Consider the following 23,301-nt stretch of genomic DNA (forward strand, 5'->3'; position numbering starts at 1 on the left):
GGCCGTATTCACAAAACATTTTATCTGACCATTAAGAGTTCTCCTAAATAGCAGTAAAAGTTCTTAGCTAAGAGTTTTCTCTTAAAACCTATTCACAAAGCTGCTGAGACCAACTTTTACTAAGGAATAGAGAAAAGTCTTAAGCTAAGAGTAAGGGTGGGGTTGACCTCATTGCCATTGAGTATACACACAGTGATTGGCTGATGGGGGAGGAGTCAGCGATTTAATCATAGAAATATTGTAGAATGTTTCCATAATAAAATAAAGGTTTTAAAATACAAATGTTGCCCTATTCAAATAAATATTTTTTTTAATAAAAATGTTGGCATAGTCAAAATAAAATGTTGCCATAAAGGTTTTAAATGTAGGCTAAGTGTCACTAGTATATACAGTTAATTGTCCACCTCTTGGATGTCTGCATCTCAAGAGAATGCAGAATTCAAGTGACAAATTATGTTTTATAAACAAAGTTTGGGAGAAACACATTTGAACAGTCTTTCTAATCAGTTCGAGAGGAGGAATATATACACAGAAGAGAGCCGACTCACCTATGGTTACTTCGACAGTTTTCTGCATCCCTCCGCCAACCCGTCCCTCACTCTCGGCTGGGGATATGAGGGAGAAGAACTTTGGGTCTGGGCTAAATTCCAAGCTCAGTGCCCTCAATCCCCTTGGACAGCACACCAAATGCACTTATTATATATATATTTTTTACTCTATTCAATCATTTGTAAGTGTGAACTCATGAAAACCACTACCACAGGTAATCAGACAATATTTATTTAAAGATTTTTTTTCTTTTGGCATCTCATTGTAGATTCAAATCTATAAATCAAAATGTATTGCATTTATGAAGAAAAGGTTCAGCACCCAAGGCTCTATCACTATTGCCTCAATGGTGTACAGTGTCTTTGGGTGAATTAGGATTGTTTGTGATTTGGTCTTTGTGATTTAGGAGTCCTCTTGACTACTCCTAACGTTTCAGAGCTTTAGGAGCTAGATTTAATGCTAAAATGCTTTGTGAAATACTCTTAGAGCAAAAATTTAGGACTCCTAAAATTAGGACTGACACGCCCATTATTTTTAAGAGTTTCTCCTAAATCAGCAGGTTAGGAGCTACTTTTAGCCTTAAGATGTTTTGTGAATACGGCCCCAGATCATTAGCAAATTAGGACACGGTGTGTTTATATTTGTTCACATCAAGTGGCCTCTGTATCTGGATAACTGATCGGATTTCTGTTTCCCGCACAATATTTAAATTAGGCGCGTTTGAAAGGCAGACGCTTCAAATGGCTTCATAGCATAAAACATCTTTCACTTTAAGCCTCTATTAATGCAGTGCACGCAGCACAGAGATTTATTCCACAAAAGTACATTCAATCACAAATAGAGAACTTAAACTACCTATTTAAGTTTCCCAACATTAATCTTGTATGGTGAAAAAAAAAATATTTCGAGACATTTCATGATTGAAAGAAGCACAAGCATTTGTATTGTTTGTGTAATGTTCTGATCACACCCCTCTCATGCACAGTGCGTACAGGCGTTCAAATTCAAGATTACTGGTGTGCCGCAGCTTTGCTTATGCCGGACAAACAATCCAAACTGCCAATTCCTTGAGTGGCACCTGCTCATAAAATAAAGACGGGTAAACGAAAAAAGACAGATGACGATGATAAAAAAGCCCAAAAGAAAGAATTAGATAGAGCCCGAAATAAAACGAGGGTAAATATCGGAGCGGCTTTTCCGAGGTGGAGGGAGCTACGTGTCCTGAAAGGATTAAAAACCGATGCAGAGTTAGCCACATTTCTGCTTGACAAGTAAGTATCACTGCTTGATTTGTTTTATTTTTTAAGATCTACACAACTAAGATGATTCAAAACAGGCCTGCCCGTCCCCTAGCCGCATAACATACAGATAAAATGTCATGCACTGTGCAAAGCAACTATTGAAACCTACTAATTCACTGGCTTGTCATGTTGCTGAAATAATGTACTAGCAAACCTTATTTAGCATTACATATCGATAGAATAATTACTTGCATACTGTAATGTTAGTTACCGTTATATTATATTAATAGCTATTTATTACTAGAAAATATTATTAGAAATAGTGCAACATCATATAGTTACATTACAAACTTGGTCCTCAAAACATTACGTATTTTGCAATACATGTAGTCAAAGTATGGGCAGGCCATAGTCAATGTATCATATTGTTGATGTTTCGTCCATACCAGTGAATGTGCTATAACTGTTTATCCGCCGTCATTGGTGGCCCTGCTTGCTTACTAGCCTGCGCGTTCACGGCAGGCTCCGCTGTGATGGGGGAGGAGCTGTGGAGGGAGGGCTGTAGTGCAGCAGAGAGCAAGGGGGAGTGACCTGTGAGTTGTGCTTGTTCAAATTTTCAGGCTAAGTCAACGTTTTCTAAAAACTCCCTACTGCAGCTTTAAGCATTTAATATTGAAATAAACAATAAAAACATACGCGATCGCCTCGTTTAGATAATGTTGCACAATTAAAATGAAAAATGACAAGGTATAATGTAAGTCTAAATAAACCGTTTAAAATGAAACCTTTTATTGTAAAGTTCAAAGAAGTTTAATTTCTTGTCAAAACTGCGTCTGTCCATTATTTTCTGACAGCCACGCAGAGAGACTGGGCGGGGATTTAAATGACGTCGCCCTCTGAATGTAGATATGATGTCTGGATCGCATTTACATTACACTGAGATCCAACCAGAATGCATCCTCGACTACCTCCAAACCAGGTCACGTTGATCGGATAACATTCCGATCACAAACGCGTTTACAATTGTCTTTTCAATGCATATGAGGACAACATCCAGTTACAGGTTGCATGTTAATGCCAAGTGTAAACGCAGCCTCAGTCTTTGCAAGCAAAGACGGGTCATGGCTCATTTGTGCCAAATATCATGAGAGAATTGCCAAACAATTCAAAAATCACATTTCTCAATGCAAACTTTCAAAGAATTTAGGTCATTCATCATCTAACATACATAATATTGTGGAAAGATTCAAGGAATCTGGAGCAATTTCCAGGCAGGAAACCTCTGTTAAATGTGCTTGACCTTCGAGCCCTAAGATGGCATTGCATGAAAAACTGCCATGCTGCTGTGTTAAATAAAGCCACCTGGGCTCAGGAGAACTTTGAAAACCTTTGTCACTTAACACAGTCTGCCACTGCATCAAGAAATACAACTCAAATCTGTGTTACGCAACGAGAAAGCTATACATCAATTCTATGCAGAGATGCGCTTTGGGCCCGAGCTCATCTCAGAAGGTCAAAAAAAACAGTGGAAATGTGTGCTGTGGTCAGATGAGTCCACATTTCAGCTTGTTTTGGGGAAAAAAAAAACAGACATTGAGTTCTCAGTCCCAAAGATGAAAAGGACCATCCAGACTTTCATCAGTTACAGGTGCAAAAACAAACATCTGTCATGGTATGGGGGAGCATCAGTGCAAACGGCATGGCTGAATTGCATACGTGTGATGATACCATTGATGTGGAGGTGTATATTGTACAATGACAAGGACTGAATATATTAAATGTGTATATTGAATCAGACAATGACGACCATGAACTGTTAAGCAGCTGAAAAGACGAGCGTATCAAACGAGACTAGGCAAAAACTTGCAAAATTGCAACAATTAGTATCTTAAATTCCTAAATGATTAAAAAGTGTAACTAAAAGGAACGGTAATGTGTGACAGTGGTAAACATGCCAATCTCTCAACTTTTTTGGAATGTGTTGCAGCCATCAAAATCAATAATAGTTTATATTTACAAAATACAATTAAGTTGTTCAGTGAAAACACTGAAATCTAAAGTTAAAGGGAATCTGAAGTCTAAAGGTTCAAGAGAATTAAATCACAGATTATTAATTTTATTGCATGTTACAAAATAACTTTTCTGAAAACAGGGTTGTACGCAAAGTAAAATGAATTCCTTCCTATTATTTGATGAATAGGAAGTTCAAAATAGCAGCATTCATTTCAAACAACATTACAAATGTAACATTATAACTATGTTTACTGTCTCTTTTGATTAATTTAATGCATCCTTGCTGAATAATCCATTTTACTGACTTGTTAACGGTAGTGTTTGATAGGGCTGCACGATTTGGAGAAAAAATCTAATTGAGATTTTTCTGGTTAAAATTGCGATTTGCGATTTAAAATGCGATTTTATAAAACATATGGAGAAAAAAAAAAAAAAAAAAAAACACTATTATAAACAATACCAGGCTTGTTTTGCTTGTTTGTTGGGCTGCACAATTTGGCCCGAAATTGTGCGCTAAATATATTATTTTGACTAATATTTTTTATTTATTATTTTTATCATTATTGCCAAATAAAAATATTAAACCAAATAAGAAATATTAATGTTGTAATAACTTTCATTATTAAAGTATTTAGCATTAGTATTTAATTATAAATAACTATAATAATTAGAAAATAATATTTAAAACTTGTATGACAAAATGTGGGGTTACCTGTTAACACGCAAGCAGTATGTCTATAAATCATTAGAAAGGTCTAAGGATTTATTATCAAATATTATTATGATAAAAATCTCATTTTTTTTTTTTATTTTGTCAGGAGGTATGCAAAATCAAAAATGGAGTTCATATATTTAATATGAACTACGTGCCTCTTATGCATGTACTGTGGAAAAAAAAAAAAACCCTGTACACTTATGTAGGCAGGAGAAAAACATTGATTATATGTTTCCCTCAAAGTTCTTTATTAGAGAGAGGAATTATTTTTCCTATTTTTACCCTGAATAGGATTGAGTGAGCTTTACTTTGCGCTAAACAAGTCTATCTCGACTGGACACCGGATGGCGCCCCTGAGCAGATACTCCAAATACTCCAAATATACGCAATATAACAAACGCTGTTCTATGAATTCCCCAGTGGGCATCATGCTATCGCTGTGACTGAATAAAAAGAAGGTAGAAATGCTTTGATTGATTAAACATGAATAAAATAAATGGACGACTGCAACAATACATGGTTTATATGTTGTTTTCTTCAAGCCTTCTCGGGTATTTCCGTAATAATAAAGTATATTTATAATCCAATGCTAATCAAAACGCTATTTCAAACACTCAACTGACGTTATGAAGTGAGTTTGGAGTAAAAACACATTCAATTTTGTCTTTTGTTAGATAAGAAGTTCATAAAGGCTTCTCATGTTTCGAAGATTTGTATATTTGACGTGTGTTGCTTTTTTCTAATGCAGTGCTCTCAGATGGAGCGTCATTTACTACTGATCACAGAGCAGCTCTGCACTAACGCGCCGTGTACATATTTATATCATTAAAAATCGCAGCCTTTGCGATGTCATAATCGCACTAAGCCAAATCGCGATTTTGATTCAATTACGATTAATCGTGCAGCCCTAGTGTTTGATTTCAGATTTAGCTTCCACTAAACATAATCAAGTGAAATGTGGTAGGTCACATTACATGTTAGTCAGACTTCTTCTCTAAGTGGGTGATAGTAAAAAAAAAAAAAAAATCTTTAAGTATGGCAACCATTACAATGCAATTGTCAAAGGGCAGCTTAAGGATGTTTACTGTAACTCTAGAACTGTAAAGCAGGAAAGCTGTGCTAGCATGCAGAAGACATGTTATATAAGAACCAGCAACTGTTCAGAATCAGAAGAAACAGGATGAGAAAGCGATGCAATCATTGTGTGGCAATGAGGAAATAATCCGCTCAGAGAAATGTGAAACCTTATCACATTTCACAGAGAGAATATCAGACAGAGAGAGAATGAGGGATTCTGGGATAGCTCAGAAACTCATTTCCCACTTCAAAAATCCCTTCAGTGTCATATCTGAACTGAAATAGAAACTTTTCGTCCTCTTATCTGCTCATCTGCAATGTAAATTAAAACTGATGAATAATGAAGAGGTGCCTGTAGTCTGTGTGGCTGTCATAGATTAAAGCTTATTAAGACACATATACAGCTGTCACCTCCTGCACTGCGTCCCCAGTGATCTAAACTACAAACCTGTAAGTAAATCTCCAGCTGCCTCACTGACAGATAGAGAACACTCTAATGAGACTCTCGTATACATAAATGTGTCATTTCTGCATCACTAGTGCCACCAAACAGAATTGCAAAAATGATGACTGTTAACAATCAAGTAACAAGACAAACAATCAATCAATCAATCAATCAATCAATCAATCAATCAATCCCTGTCTTCCATTACTCAGCTAAACAGGTATAGGTGCTTGAGCTAATATTATGTTTGACCCATTTGGACCACTTAAACAAAACAGATTAAACAGAATAAAATTACAAACTCCACCTCTCCATAAAGTCTCTCATACATATTTATAGCATCAGTGTTCCTGTATAGGATGATTAAACTGAAACTCCTGGTTTAGACCACAATAACTTGGTGTAGGACCTCCTTTTGGAGCCAATACAGCATGACTGTATCTTGGGAATGACAGATACAAGTCATTTACAGTGGCCAGAGGGATTTTGAGCCATTCCTCTTCCAGAACAGTGGCCAAGTAACTATGTGATACTTGTGGAGGAAAACATTTTCTGACTTGCTCCTCCAAAATACCCCAAAGTGGCTCAAAAATGCTTAGATCTGGTGACTGAATTATCATGCTGATACACGACACCTCCTTCAGGGTACAATGTTTGAACCATTAGGTGCACATGGTCCTTCAGAGTGGTTCTGTAGTCCTTGTCAGTGACACGCCCATCAAGCACAGTAGGGAATGCCATGATATCGCAGGCCAAACCATCACTGATCTACCCCTGTGCTTCACTCTGGGCACACAACAGTCCAGGAGTTAAGCCTCTTTTGGGTTTCTCCACACCATAACTCCCACGGATGTGGGAACGACCGTGAAGGTGGACTCATCAGAGAACAATACATGTTTCACATTGTCCACAGCCCAAGATTTGCACTGTTGGCACTAATGAAACCGACATTTGGCTTTTGCACGAGTGACCAAAGGTTTGGCTATAGCACCCCGACCATGAATTCTGTCACTAAAACAAATTCCTTGTATGTGTAAACATACCTGGCAATAAAGCTCTTTCTGATTCTGATTCTGATAAATACTGACTCCCAACAAACATTTTTTGTGGGAACAGGAGTGTCGAGGTGTGCATTTAATTCTGCAAATGTGGTTTTATGCTTTTTGGATACATCCTGTTGGATGTGGTCCGTCTTACGTGAAGGTATTCTGACATTACCCTGGATACTGTGGCTCTCAATACACCACAACACACAACCAACAATTTGTCCACTTTTGAATTGATGTGTCTCCCATTATGTTGTGTGTATTCTAAAATTTCATGTACAGCTGCTCTATTGCCCTGCTAATTCAACCTTGACATTCTGCTCTGCTCTTTACTGATGGAATATAAAATACACGCAGCCTGGTGGCCAATCTTCACTGATTTAAAAAAAAAAAAATAAAAGTAGCTACTCTGAAAAGCTGAAAGAACAGTTTTCAGCCATGACCCAACATCAGTCTGGACAGGCCTGAGGACCATCACAAAGTCCAAATCACCATCCCCCTGATCTGTGGAGAATCAACAAATGACTGAGCATCTGAATGCGTTTTACTGCAGGTTTAAAAGCCCACACCCAAGTCACACCCCACACCTGCTCTGACCTGCACTTCACACATTTACCAGCACCTTCTGCAACCCCCCTCCTGCCATCCAACCTTTGCTTAAGGTCTGTGTGGAGGGCATATGCTGGGTCTTCAAAAAAAAAACAACAAAAAAAAAAAAAACAGAAGACTAGGTAAAGCTTCCGGCCTAGACAGTGTTTCACCTACCTGTTTAAAAGTCTGCGCTGACCAACTGGCCTCAATCTTCATGAAGATCTTCAACAGATCACTGTAGCAGTTTGAAGTTCGCAGCTGCTTCAAACGCTCCACTATCATTACGGTCCCCCAAAAACCCAAAATCACTGGACTTAATAACTACAGACATGTCGCTCTCACGTCTGTGGTCATGAAGTAGTTTGAAAGACTGGTGTTGGCCCACCTGAAGGACATCACTGGACCCTTGCTGGATCCCCTTCAGTTTGCCTACAGAGCAAACAGGTCTGTGGATGATGCAGCCAACATGGGACTGCATTATATCTTGTAACATCTCGATAGACCTGGGAATTATGCAAAGATCTTATTTGTAGACTTCAGTTTGGCCTTCAATACCATCATGCCTGGTTATCTCACAACCCAACTGACCCAGCTCTCTGTGCCAACCCCAATCTGTCAGTGGATCACAAGCTTGCTGACAGACAGGCATCAGTTATTGAGACTAGGGAAACTCGCATCCAGGACTCAGAATCAGTACTGGTGCCCCCCAGGGTTGTGTGCTCTCTCCACTGCTCTTCTTCCTGTATATACAAATGACTGCACTGCAAAAGACCCCTCTGTCCAGCTCCTAAAATTTGCAGATGACACAACAGTCATCAGCCTTATCCAAAATGGTGACGAGTCTGCTTACAGACTGGAGGTTGAACAGCTGGCTGTCTGGTGTAGTCACAACAACCTGGAGCTGAACACTCTCAAAACAGTGGAGATGATTGTGGTCTTCAGGAAACACCAGTGATGCATGTATACTGGATATCAAAGCATTGCAAAATAGATGCTGTCATAGGGAACCCATAAAGCTCCATATTGCCACCTTGTGGTCAATCAACAATCTACTCTGTAGATGATCTGTAATGAATTCCAGGCACCATGAGCCACGAGCAACATCACACGTGCTTAATCAGCAGTGCCTCCAAGGTTTATATTTTAATTTTATTATCAGACATTTTAAAATTGATTTTGTTGATTCCTGGGGCATAAAATATCAGTAAATTATCCACCAGAAATGTGAAATCCATGACAATGTTGCTAGCTTTCAGCATTTTTTCAGTATGCATGAGCACAAAGAAGACTGAAGATGTCAGAAATGTCACTTTCAGATGGCAAGCTCTTATGAGAAGAGATGATTTTGTCATAGTAGACTTCAAATCAGTACAGGTGCTGGTCATATAATTAGAATATCATCACAATGTTGATTTATTTCACTAATTCCATTCAAAAAGTAAAACTTGTATATTATATTCATTCATTACACACAGACTGATATATTTTAAATGTTTATTTCTTTTAATTTTGATGATTATAACTGACAACTAAGAAAAAAACCCAAATTCAGTATCTCAGAAAATTAGAATATTGTGAAAAGGTTCAATATTGAAGACACCTGGTGCCAGCCACACTCTAATCAGCTAATTAACTCAAAACACCTGCAAAGGCCTTTAACCCTCTGGGGTCTGAGGATTTTCGGGGCCCTGGAGAAGTTTTGACATGCCCTGATATTTGTGCTTTTTTCAGTTGTTCATAAACATATTAATGGAAAAAGTGTCATTACACTGTATTCAGCACAAACTAGGCTACAATAATATGTGAGGAACATGTATGTACATGTTTGTGTATATATATATATATATATATATATATATATATATATATATATTAAATCTGTGTTCACAAGACTTCTGGGTATTGGAGGTTGTAGACTAGAGTTATTGCTTCAAAATTATGTAAAAATTATCCTGCCTACTCGTTCATTTATAACAATATATTGATTTAGTTTTTGTAAGACACTTTTTGTCAAGAAACACAGTATGCGTGGAGGCGTGAATTAATCTAAAGAAGAACAGGAAATTCCAGGAACTAACAAAGGCTTCCAGAGGTTGGTAACCAAGGCTTTAACATACAGATAAACACTTCTGAAGACAATAAATACACGATTGAGTAGATGTATACTTGTATTGCCTCAGAATTTGCGTCTGAATAGCGCTGACTCCATGGGCGTGGCCACATTAGCGGATAATGAGCTGAATCACAGGTGTCTGACATGTCTCTTTTCATACAGATTACATAAACAGAAAATATTTGTTTTCGATTTGACTTACACGATTTAAAACCTGACATTTCAATGTTTCTTTAGACATAAGTCTATTTTTTTTGTGATTAGTATTCACTAAGTTACAGTTCATTTTGAGAACTATCAGATTGGACTTCCTTCAGAGGGAGACGAGAGATCACGCATCATGTTAGTTTTCTTTATTTTGCAAAAAGCGCAACATTTTGTTTTTACTCTGAGTGTACACAAATAATAAAAGATATTCCACAGATTAAAGTGGTGTATAACTCTTAATTGGATGTGCAACATTGACGGAGTATTTTGAGTCTCTTTCACACTGGTAAGAAAAAATCTGAGGTGGTATTGCCGGCATGACCGCCGACCCAAGGGAGTTAAATGGTCTCTCAGTCTAGTTCTGTAGGCTACACAATCATGGGGAAGACTGCTAACCTGACAGTTGTCCAAAAGGCGACCATTGACACCTTGCACAAGGAGACACAAAAGACACAAAAGGTCATTGTAAAACAGGCTGGCTGTTCACAGAGCTCTGTTTCCAAGCACATTAATAGAGAGGCGAAGGGAAGGAAAAGATGTGGTAGAAAAAAGTGTACAAGCAATAGGGATAACTGCACCCTGGAGAGGATTGTGAAACAAAACCCATTGAAAAATGTGGGGGAGATTCACAAAGAGTGGACTGCAGCTGGAGTCAGTGCTTCAAGAACCACTACGCACAGACTTATGCAAGACATGGGTTTCAGCTGTCGCATTCCTTGTGTCAAGCCACTCTTGAACAACAGACAGCGTCAGAAGCGTCTTGCCTGGGTTAAAGACAAAAAGGACTGGACTGCTGCTGAGTGGTCCAAAGTTATGTTCTCTGATGAAAGTAAATTTTGCATTTCCTTTGGAAATCAGGGTCCCAGAGTCTGGAGGAAGAGAGGAGAGGTACACAATCCACATTGCTTGAGGTCCAGTGTAAAGTTTCCACAGTTAGTGATGGTTTAGGGTGCCATGTCATCTGCTGGTGTTGGTCCACTGTGTTTTCTGAGGTCCAAGGTCAACGCAGCCATATACCAGGAAGTTTTAGAGCACGTCATGCTTCCTGCTGCTACCAACTTTATGAAGATGCAGATTTCATTTTCCAACAGGACTTGGCACCTGCACACAGAGCCAAAGCTACCAGTACCTGGTTTAAGAACCATGGCATCCCTGTTCTTAATTGGCCAGCAAACTTGCCTGACCTTAAGCCCATAGAAAATCTATGGGGTATTGTGAAGAGGAAGATGCGATATGCCAGACCCAACAATGCAGAAGTGCTGAAGGCCACTATTACCCCCTTTCCACCAGCACGAACCGGGTGCGAGTTCAGAGCTAGTGCTAGTGCCAGTTCGGAGTTGGTTCAATTGACGAGCCTTCTAAGAACCGGTTTGCCTTTCCACGGGCTAGAGAGCCAGCACAAAGCCAGGTCTTACGTCACTGTATACATCTCATATTTCACAGCAAAGCTAGCGCTGCAGCGCCAAACACAAATACACCAGGCTTGTTTGAGATGCATCGGCTTCTCGCATAGCGATCGGCGCATGACATCAAAGCTCCGCGAGAACGATCCGAAAGCACAAGGAGTTGTATGCTCTACAAACACTCCCGCGGATCCGCGGCACCCGCCGAATCGGTCCGTGCTGCTCCGATGCATCTCAAACAAGCCTTCTATCAACAATCGCGGATGTTTCACTACTATTAATGCTCATGGCTTTGCGAACCTACATCGGCATCCAAACACGCCTTGCCGTAATTTGTATATAGACGGAGATTACAAGTGAGCTGCTATTAGCTAGATTAGCTGCTATTTCAAAAATGGCTGTCACAAGTTTCTTGTTGGTCACGGTAACCCCGGCCCCAGCCCCTGACGCAAGTGGTTCTTACTTCTAGCCCAGCAATGTTTTGGTGCTACTTACGAACCACTTTTCCTGGTTCAGAGCTGGTGCTTTGTGTGTCGAAACACAAAGAACTGATTTGAAACTAGGCTCTGGCTCCGAACCAGCACTCAAACTGCCTTTGTGGAAAAGGGGTATCTCAGAGCAACCTGGGCTCTCATAACACCTGAGCAGTGCCACAGACTGATCGACTCCATGCCACGCCGCATTGCTGCAGTAATTCAGGCAAAAGGAGCCCCAACTAAGTATTGAGTGCTGTACATGCTCATACTTTTCATGTTCATACTTTTCAGTTGGCCAAAACTTCTAAAAATCCTTTCTTTGTATTGGTCTTAAGTAATATTCTAATTTTCTGAGATACTGAATTTGGGATTTTCCTTAGTTGTCAGTTATAATCATCAAAATTAAAAGAAACATTTGAAATATATTAGTCTGTGTGTAATGAATGAATATAATATACAAGTTTCACTTTTTGAATGGAATTAGTGAAATCAACTTTTTGATGATATTCTAATTATATGACCAGCAATCAGATATGATTTCAATTAATCAGAATCTCTATCATCAGAGCAAAACCTGTTTCACCAATTTGTTTAGAAGCTTATTTCCATTTTTTTCCCCATACAAATCCAAATTTTGGTAGAATATGTGTTAAACTCATTTTAGACTGAGGACTGAATTAGACAAAATTATGCAGGTCAGATTTATTAAAATATTTAATTGTTTTATGAATTTTCATAAGTTAATGTTGTTATACTCATGCTGTTCTCTCTATGAAACTGGTGTGAGGCATTTAACATCTCTAGCTTTCAGCTGAGGAATGAATTTCTTCTGTTTACAGTTTTAGCAAGGAGTTTTGGCTTGTATCCATGCCTCTTTCCCAAACTGCACTCGGTGTTACTCTTGTTTGTGCATGGTTCTATGCCAGCATTCTCCAGCCTGGCTGCACATCTCTGACCCTGCCAGCCTAATAACTGATTATGTGAAAGGGATTGAATAATAACCGAAGCACTCTTTATGCACGCGTGCTGGGTTTTAGGACCCCTGGCGGTGTGCATGGAAAACTGTAACCTCTCTGTGACACTGCAAAGCATTTTTTGCCAAGCCAAATAGCAGCTCAGTCGTGTCACTGGCCAAGGCTCAAGCAAAGGGATTTGATTGGCCAGTTGTGCATCATGAGCACTCATAAGGAGGAATAATGACTATCACAGGTCACAAGACAGACATCCAGCAGCATTTTATTTGCAATGTTATCTTATGCCATTCGGACCTCTAATGAATCAGATTGCAAATATCAGTGCTGAACAAAAACATTTTTATGAAAGTGAACTGATACAAACCCCTCTTTGATCTCTTACCAGGTAAAACATTGTTGGTTGCATTCAAAATAAAACTGATTTGATATACAGCAAGTTTATGGAAAGTCACAACCAGGTTCATTTTCACCCAAATGAATATACATTAATTCTTAAAAATTAGTGCCCAAAAATAAATAATTCCTATGTAGATATGTAGAATAGTGAAAGAAGAGCAACCAACAAGTGAAAATGACACCTGTGAATAATTCTGTTCTGTTTAGTACTGTTCAATACGGTTTAAAAAGCATCCCAGAGTGCACCTCATAAAGCTGTTTCCAGACCAAGGGTGATGACTTTGAGGTTTGGAAATTACATAAGATTTGGGTTTTGATTTGCAGGTTGTCCCACTAGACAGACAGATGGAATACAGTATCTGTACATCTTTTCTTCCATTCATCATTGATTCCTTTTTCTGATTTTGAAATGCAGATATGAGGTGGAGAACGCCTTTTTCTCCAACCTAAACCTGTCTGACTTCAACATCATCGACACTCTTGGAGTTGGAGGATTTGGACGTGTTGAACTGGTAACAGAATATCATGTTTTCAACACAATATTTATTTTTGTGTGCACATTTTTTTTCTCAATTATTTTTGATCGTATTGTCTACTTTATAATAGTTACATTATAGTACTTAATTCATTTTTTTGTGTGTGTGTGTGACAATACACTATCCCCCCTTGTTTTATTCTTAGGTGCAGCTCAAGAGTGATGAGGTGAAGACATTTGCAATGAAGATCCTAAAGAAGCGCCACATCGTGGACACGAGACAGCAGGAGCATATCCGATCAGAGAAACTAATTATGCAGGAGGCGCATTCAGATTTTATAGTCAGGTACCTCCAGTAGCCAAGCATCTACTACATTAAACTGCAGTTTTTAATAACTAAAGTGGTTTATATGCAGTGTTATTTTATCATTTATATACAAGTTTTTGTAAATATTTTGAAATAAATTTTACATTTATATTTTCTGTATTCATTTTAATTTTAACATTTTAGAAATTTTGTTTTGTAATTTTATTATTGTAAAATGTCAGTATAGTTTTTTAAGTTTTAGTTTGTAGTTTTAGTGCCTCAACTAAGCAAAAATGAAATGTTTTTTTCAAGTAATGATTTTTTTTTTTTTTAATGGTTTTAGTTTTAGGTAACAATAATAACCCTGTCTATATCAAATGTAATGTTGGTAGTTTTTGCTTTACATCTACATGATGTTGCATGTCTGATGTCACAGTATTTCAACCCTTGATTTTGTACAATCACATTCTGACTGTGTTCCTCTTGTTTTCTTAGACTCTATAGGACATTTAAGGACAGTAAATACCTCTATATGCTAATGGAGGCGTGTTTAGGTGGAGAACTGTGGACTATCCTCCGAGACAGGTGACACTTATTTATTCACTTTGTTTTCTCGTATGGTTGCGGTCTGGATTTCAATAATAAAACAGTCCTGTTTTTTCCTAATCACAGAGGAAACTTTGACGATTCAACCACACGGTTTTACACTGCGTGTGTGGTGGAGGCGTTCGCTTACCTGCATTCCAAAGGCATCATATACAGAGACCTCAAACCAGAGAACCTGATACTAGACCACAGAGGCTATGCCAAACTGGTGAATACAGGACACTATAACGACACCCAGTACTCACCCTATAGTAGTTTCATGAGGATGAAAAGACAATAACTTGAAATCATCTAGAACATTGTTCTTCATTAATGTACACGGTGCTTCCCACACATAGACTTTACTTGGGCGGGCCGCCCACGTATAATATGGGCCGCCCAAGTATATTTGGAGACACATTTTTGCCTTTATTATTTTTATCCTCTTATACTCTTATATCCACGCAAGATAATGAAACCATTCGTGATCGATTAACTAGTCGTTTCATACCTGCTCGTTATGTGTGCGTCAGAACACTCCCGCTGACATTCCTACGGGCGCCGCATTTTGCAAAGTCACAAGGGAGCGCTGTTGCGCATTCTACATGCTCGCGCAACAGCGCTTCAGACTGCTTCAAAGTGATTCTCAATCAATGAAAAGCGCAGATGTATGCCAAGCGATTGCTAATGAACTCAAGTTGATGAATTATTAAAAAGTCTACTTCATGGCCTTTATATAAAATTTTTAGACGATTGTAAGAATCTGAAGGATCAGCCTGCAATAGTACAGACATTTCAAAATAAGAGTCCCGGTGTATTTCGGGCTTGTTTATAATTAAAATTCACACGCTAAGTTTTTTCTTTTGGGCATTATTGGTATTTCGGTTACACAATAAATTGTATTTAATTTGGTTTCCATTTTATTCATAGTAAATTATTGTAGTCTCCCCCACAGGAAGAAAAGACTAAGAACTTTATTTGACACATATATTATTCATTATATAAATTTTACTAGTAAAATCTGTGTCCCATTCACTGAGAGAGACACTATATGACAGCAAGGAGAACATAGGAAAAGGTGAACCATTTAAATGCTGTAATTTTGCATAATTTACAATGCATAATAATGCATAATATTAGTATGTAATTAAATGTAATATGCTATGTAATTAAAATTAATTTCAATAAATATAAATACTGTTAAAAATCACACATTATTTGTTTGTCACATGTAGTAGACCGTTTTTTGCCGTGGGTAATAGGAGGATTTTTCGCCCAGCTACCACCGCAAGTATATTTCAAACCTGTGGGAAGCACTGGTACAGTACCTCAAAAACTTTTTTTCAAAAAGTTTACTGAAGCTACACTTAAGTGTTTTACTATCATTGAATTAGATATTAAATTATCAAACCAACTGGTATTTAAAAAAAAAAAAAAAAAAAAAAAAAAAAAAAAATTTCTGAGAGGCTGCTCACTGCAGAGTCAATGGGTGGAGCTTAAAGACCAGCTCCCCCTCGCTGGATGTAATGGGTGGAACTAGATGATCCAAGCACACTCTAACCCTACCTATAACCCTATCACTAAACATAACTGGACTAGGTCAAGCTCCACCTATTAGATCTGAATGTCATTAAGCTCTACAGTAAGCACCACTTGCAGACAAATAAGTTTGCTGTATGCTGACAACAGATATACTGTTATCAGTTATTCAATTTGCATTTTGAACACAAAATGCTCCATGTTTACTTTGTAATTTCTGAATAAAGATTATGACAGAAAAAGTAAAAAAAAAAAAAACAACAACAAAAAAACAAGTCAACTGCAGACCCACAAAAATTGGAACAAAAAAGAGCCTAGGCCAGGGACAGGTTGAATACAAAGTGCAAATGCTTTTTTCCCATTCACTTTTTGGTCCACTTAAAGGTATAGTTCAACCAAAAATTAAAATTCTGTCATCATTTACTCACCCTCATGTCGCCCCAAATGGCTTTCTTCTGAGCAGTTTAAAAAATATTTTGAGAAATGTCAGCATTCTTCAAAATATTTTCTTTTGTGTTCTGCAAAAGAAAGAAAGTCATACAGGTTTGGAAACATGAGGGTGAGTAAATGATGACAGAACTTTCATTTTTGGATGGGGCATCCCTTAGAAGAGGTCAGACTTTGCCTCTCTTTCATACTCAATGTATGAAACCTAAGTCTTGTGTAAATCTTTTAAAGGTGGATTTTGGCTTTGCTAAGAAGATCGGCTTTGGGAAGAAGACATGGACATTCTGTGGTACTCCAGAGTATGTGGCACCAGAGATCATCCTGAATAAAGGACATGACATCTCCGCAGATTACTGGTCACTTGGAATCCTCATGTACGAGCTACTGACCGGCAGGTGAGACACAGAGCTTCACGTGTTTGAAACACTTGTTCATTTAAAAAATTTTTTAACCCTTAAAGACCGGATGGAGCGTCGGCGTTCCCATTTGCGTGTCTCTCTTTAAGAGCCAATAAAAACTGAACCCATATAGGTAGCAAAAAAATACTTTTTGCATACAAAACCAGAGACTTTACACATTCAGATCAAGCCTCCAACATGCTTCTGTTGCGTTGTTTTCACCCTCTGAGTCTGAGTAATATGCGTTTACAACAAAAACAGCAAAGCCGATAACTGAATACAAATATGTAGATTTCACCTGCTCAGATCATTGAAAATGGCACATCATTATTTACATCAGATTCTCACGATTAAAATAAACCCAAAATCAACATAATGTATTGCTCTGATCACAAGATATTACTCATGGAATGATTTAACATACTTGGCTAAAAACATATCTCTCATCTTTCCGGGATGCAGTGTGTATCCAATGTTCCTGGACCCTTCCATGTTCGTTTTCCAAAGTGGAATAACACAAAATAGGCATCATCTAAAAGCGTAGAATCTCATCTTTTTAATGCATCTAACCATTTTGAAAAACTCCTAAGGAGTGCTGAGAAGTGCCTCTAAACCGGAGTTTACCACCCGTGGGCGCCACCTGGCTGTGAAAATATGACTAACAATTTATTCAACTATACTTTATGCTATCACTACAAAATTTGAACCAGATGCAGCTGACATGTAGGAGAGCATCACCAAAAAAGTATTTTTCTCCAATCTTATTGCCTTCCTGAGTTATTCCACGTCAAATAAATAAAAAAATGAAAAGTTATAAAAATAATTATATATATTTTTTGTATTTTATCAGCAGTTTCTCAGCAAGAAAATGTCCAAATGTAATGTAATTTATATTTTCTAAAAATGTAAAAAGTGTTCTATCAAATGATATTTACCTTTTGACTCTCCTTCCTACAGTTTTGGAGTTATGAGTCTTTACTTTTGTGTGTGTCGCTCAGAAAAAAAATCTAAAAAAGCCTTCAGGTCTTAAAGGGTTAAAGTATTATGATTTTGAATTTATACTACACATGCAAAAGTAACATTTTTTTTTTAAACTCTTCATTTTTCAGTCCTCCTTTTTCAGGACCAGATCCAATGAAAACATACAACATCATTCTAAGAGGCATTGACATGATAGAATTCCCCAAAAAAATTACCAAAAATGCTGGCAATCTAATCAAAAAGCTATGCAGGTATGTATCCATTACACAATAACAACACATTAGCTGTCAATCAGCGATGTTTACCAATGCAGATTTGTTTTTCTTCTCAGAGACACTCCCTCTGAAAGACTAGGAAACTTGAAAAACGGTGTCAAAGACATCCAGAAGCACAAGTGAGTTTGACATTCGCTTTAAAACATGAACTTGAAGAATGAGCTGATACAGTTCTATGAATAACCTCATGTAATGAACGTGTCTGCAGATGGTTTGAAGGGTTTAACTGGGACGGATTGAGGAAGGGGACACTGACACCCCCCATTATCCCTAATGTAAGTGCTTACGCTCATGCAGGATAGATTTTACACTGATGTTAGGCCAGAAACATACTCTATGCAAGTGCACTCTAAGAAGAAAAGGTTCTATATAGAACCTTAAAGGGTTCTGTCAGGTGCTTCATATATAGAACTTGTTTTAATTCATTTGTAATTTTAATTAAATTTTAGGAATTTTGAAGCTTGTAAAAATATTATAAAGTTAAATATGAAAGTATTAAGCTTCATTATTTAATACATTCCTCCTCATATAGAACCTTTTTTGCATCATTTAAAATTGAGTCAAGAACCCAAGGGTTCTATATAGAACCCCACTGAATCTTTTTTTCTAAGAGTGTACTGTATACACAAGTGCATTTCTGCCTTCTTACTGTGGTGCTAACAAATCTTAAAATGTCTCTGATGTTTAAATGAAAATGTTTTTATTCAGATAGCTAGTTATAAACATGTCTAACTTTACCAAACCTGCTTTGCTCTCTTCGAACATTGCTTTGTCATGACAATAGTTGTTCTGAAAGAGAAAATAGACAGCCCACAATAACTATGAAAAATGACATTTGAATTGTGTTCGGACTCATTTCGAAAAGCATCAGTGTGTAAAAACCAGGTAGCATTTTGTTTCACATACTGCATAGACAATGTGCACTGATAAACATGCTACATAGAGGACACAAGATTGAATAACTGTGCTATAGTACACTACTGTTTAAAAGTTAGTTTTTCTTGAAAGAAATTAATGCTTTAATTCAGCATGGATACATTAAATTGATAATAAGTGAAGCATACATCCATATGTTATATAATGTTTCTGTTTCAAATAAATGCTGTTCTTTTGAACTTTCTATAAATAAAAGAATCCTGAAAAAAATATATCACCGTTTTCACTAAAATATTAAGCAAGTTCAACATTGAATAATATTAAAAAAAAAATATTTCTTGAGCAGCAAATCATCATATTGATTTCTGAAGGAGCATTTGACATTACAGGAATAAATTACATACCTAACATGGTAACACTATTAATATTAGTTATGAAGTATACAAACTATTAGTTTATAATACAAACTATAGTTAATATATTGTAGTCTCTACATTGTTAAAATAGGCTATATACAAATAGTGAGTTCTTCATTCATTGTCACTCTAATTAACAAAATATTTGAAGAGTTGCGGTGTGTCTCAATCAGCTCCCGAGCTCATGAATCAGTACATCATGTACACAAATTCAGGCACTGGTAAGGACAGTAAAGGACGCTGGTTCACTACACATTGGGACACTTATGACTCTATTTCCGGCGACGTGACAACGTCTTCGTTGTACAACATCACTTCTGGTATTAATGAACAAAAGCAGGGCTGATATCTTTCGGACATTACTTCTAATGTTATTTAAAGTACATTATGATAAATACTTTGCTTGTTACATATGTGTGCAACATTTCAGCTGTAAATAAATTATTGTTGGAACTTTTAGGGAGTGAACGTTTCAGTGCCCTGGAAGGATTCTGCGATTGAGACAGCCCTTAAAATGGGCGACTCCCTGATCAGTGCTCTGACTACTGAACTAGTGAACTGATTGAGAGACACCCCTGGATAATGTTTTTTTTTTTTTTTTTTTATGCTTCGTTAACAACTTATTAACTGTAAATATTTACTTTAAATATTACCAACCTTTATTTGACATTAATTGCATTAGTATTAAGTGTCCGTTAAAATGTTTACAAAAACATTTAGCACATATATGCTTAAGCTAAACATACTCCTGACAATATATACAAAGTTCTGTCATGAAACTCTAGATGGCGCAGGTGCAGGCGCAGGTCGTTAACTCAATCTGCTTGCAAATCACATCATTCTCTATAGGGCACAGCTGATTGGTTCTTGCTGTATCAGTAGCCAATGAGTTTGCTGCTCGACTTTCAAATACTTGGTCAGCATTTGCTGTAGCAGTTGCAGCACACTTTCAGAATTCCTCTGAAATTCAACATCCAAGATAAGTGAACGGTCTTTCTTATGCTACATCACTATGCATTATTGTGTAGTCTGCCATATTAATTCCTTATGAAGTAACCATACACAAGGTTTAAAATCATGTGTCATGTTAACAGTTCTGTTTTAAAGTTTAGAGTGAATTACTAAGCATATTAGCAGCTAGCGTTTATGCAATATTGTGTTTATGCAGCATCAGCTGCAGCAAGCAGACAATGTAGTTGCTATGAGGATACAGTGACAAAGCACTGCTGGCATGTGAACTCGTCAAAGTGAAATAGCAGGCTTTGAGTTTTGTATCGCATACTTCAACGGAACTTACAGCAGTTTTTAGTACTTTGTTCAGCAGCAGCATGTTAGTGAATACCAACAGCAACAGCATGCTAGCAGATGTTGTGGTGAAGTATAAAACACTGTTGTGCCTTGCTAACATTGATCATGCAATGTGAACATTATTATGCAAACAAAAGTATTCACTTTAATTACAATATGGATGTATGCGAGCAGCTACATTTCTGGCAGAATTAGATTTTGAGCATACTACAGGACGAACAGTGGTTTGTGCTAATGTTGGATGCTTTCATCGGCAACATATTAGTAGGCTAAAGATAAGTAGATAATCCACTGTTTCACGTAAAGAAACGAAACCTAGAGTGTGTCAAGGCAGTTTCCCTGCCATCCTCAAACGAAAACAAGAGCACTCTCCGTTGATACTGTAATAATGTCGTATTGGCAAATGCTCCAGTACGTTTTTGTGTTTGGAGAATGTCAAATGTTTCTATTTGTGGCGTGTTTTTGCAGCAGTGAGCAGTGTGGTCAATCACAGAAATGTTTGTTGATCCTTGAATGCAATGGCTATCAGAGAGTCATGCCCCCTGTTCATTCATTCATTCATTCATTCATTGCACCAATGGCACATTGATTACTGCTGATGCCGTAAACCAATCAGCAGAATGGAGTGTTTTTATAGTGTTAAAATGAATGGAACTATATAAAGCAAGTTTTAAAACCAGGGGCCAGTTGCATAAACTTAGCCACTATAAGACTGCCTTAATAAAACAGTTCGACCAACTAGCAGTTCACGAGTTCACACTTACAAATAAGTCAGGTAAATAAATTGGTAAACGTATTTGGCGTGCTGTCCGGGGAGAGGTCTCCGAGCTCGGTAATCGGCCCGAACACAGAGTTACCCCCCCCTTTTAGATTATATGAAGTAACCCAGAGAGTGTGAGGAGACGGGGTGGTGGAGGGATTCTGGAAACTGTCGAGGATCCTTGGGTGAGTTTTGACTGTGATTATATACAGGCCAGAACTCATGCCGATTGGTAGATACGTTGATTACAGATTGTTGACAGCTGGTTGAGATGACGTAATGATTGGGTAGCTTATTTGACTTGTTCCTCCTGAACTACGTTAATAAAACATAATTTAGTTAAGAAGTTATCAGTCTTACTTCCAATTCAAATTAGACCAGTCTACCTTTTTATGTAATTTTCGTTAAAAAGAAAAGAAAAAAAAAAAAAAAAACTACTAATGACTAACTTTTAAGACTAGTCTAAGCAGTTTATGCAACCGCCCCCAAGCATCATGATTTACAATCTTATATTCGTTGCAGGAATAATTTCCAAAGCATATTAGCAGCAGATTACATGTGTTTATTCAGTAGCAGCAAGCCATTTATGTAGCTGCTGTGAGAATACAGCGACTAAGTATCGCGGACATGAGAAAATGTTTAAGTGATATATATATATATATATATATATATATATATATATATATATATATATATATATATATATATATATATATATATATATATCATTCTCAGGGCACAGCTGATTGGTTCCTGCTGTATCAGGAGCCAGTGAGCTTGCTGCTCAACCTTCAAATACTCTTATTCTGGAGCTAAACATAACCACTTTAAGAAATAAAGTAACAATGCTGTCAAAATGTCAATACTGAATGTTTTTTGTCTCTATACAAATATAAGTAAATGTATGTGTGGTAGCAAAAATACATACAAATACTCATGAGATCATGTTGTTAGAATACACCAGTTAGGTTTAGGGGATGGAATATACAGTTTGTACAGTATAAAAATCATTATTTCTATGGTAAGTGAAAACACTGTTTTTTGTAAAACATGGAAATCCAACGTAAGTGTGTGTGTGTGTGTGTGTGTGTGTGTGAGCGTGCATGCTTAATGTAGTTGTAAACATTTTAAGAAACACCATGAATGCAATTAAAGTCCAATAAAGGTTGGTTTAAAGCACTTAATGACATTTTCAGATTTTCCATGAGCTAATCTACAGCGAGAATTACACCTAATAACCATTAACAACTCATTTACCACTGGTTTAAAATACTGTACATCACCTACTAAGTTAACAAAACATGTAACTCTTTACACATGAGTTAAACAATTTTGTTAATTAAAGTGACAATGAATAAAGAACTCACTATTTGTATATAGACTATTAATATATTAAAAATGTATGTAGAGTATATATAAATAATGAATGAATTAACTACAAACTAATAGTTTGCAAATTATTTGTAAGTACTTATAAAGTGTTACAGTAATTGGTTTAACTAACATTAAAAAAGATTAATAAATACTGTAGCAAATGTTGCTCATTGTTAGTTAATATAAGTTAATTCATTAACATTAAGTAACTGGACTTTATTGTAAAGTGTTACATTAAAAGGTGCACTATGTAAATTTTGGCCATCTTGCAGTTAAAAAATAAAACATGCATTTTGAGGAAGAACAATGTTTTG

The 23,301-nt window shown here is 37.0% G+C and overlaps 1 protein-coding gene and 1 long non-coding RNA gene across 3 annotated transcripts in view; one reads left to right on the forward strand and one right to left on the reverse strand.

The window, feature by feature from the left end:
* prkg1a (protein kinase cGMP-dependent 1a) overlaps positions 1–23,301 on the forward strand; it is a 105,547-nt gene that overhangs the window by 80,313 nt on the left and 1,933 nt on the right. For both annotated transcript variants that reach the window (XM_048205577.1, XM_048205575.1), the window contains exons 10-17: positions 13,662–13,758; positions 13,928–14,067; positions 14,524–14,613; positions 14,701–14,842; positions 16,831–16,994; positions 18,107–18,229; positions 18,310–18,372; positions 18,462–18,528. In XM_048205577.1, the coding sequence (XP_048061534.1) occupies positions 13,662–13,758; positions 13,928–14,067; positions 14,524–14,613; positions 14,701–14,842; positions 16,831–16,994; positions 18,107–18,229; positions 18,310–18,372; positions 18,462–18,528 (886 nt within the window). The remainder of the gene's footprint in view (positions 1–13,661; positions 13,759–13,927; positions 14,068–14,523; positions 14,614–14,700; positions 14,843–16,830; positions 16,995–18,106; positions 18,230–18,309; positions 18,373–18,461; positions 18,529–23,301) is intronic.
* The window catches only part of LOC125277238, a 129,072-nt gene that overhangs the window by 12,252 nt on the left and 93,519 nt on the right, over positions 1–23,301 (reverse strand). The gene's annotated exons all lie outside the window — the stretch shown is intronic.

The sequence above is a fragment of the Megalobrama amblycephala genome, linkage group LG10 (assembly GCF_018812025.1).
Source record: "Megalobrama amblycephala isolate DHTTF-2021 linkage group LG10, ASM1881202v1, whole genome shotgun sequence".
In the NCBI taxonomy this organism is placed as follows: Eukaryota; Metazoa; Chordata; class Actinopteri; order Cypriniformes; family Xenocyprididae; genus Megalobrama; species Megalobrama amblycephala.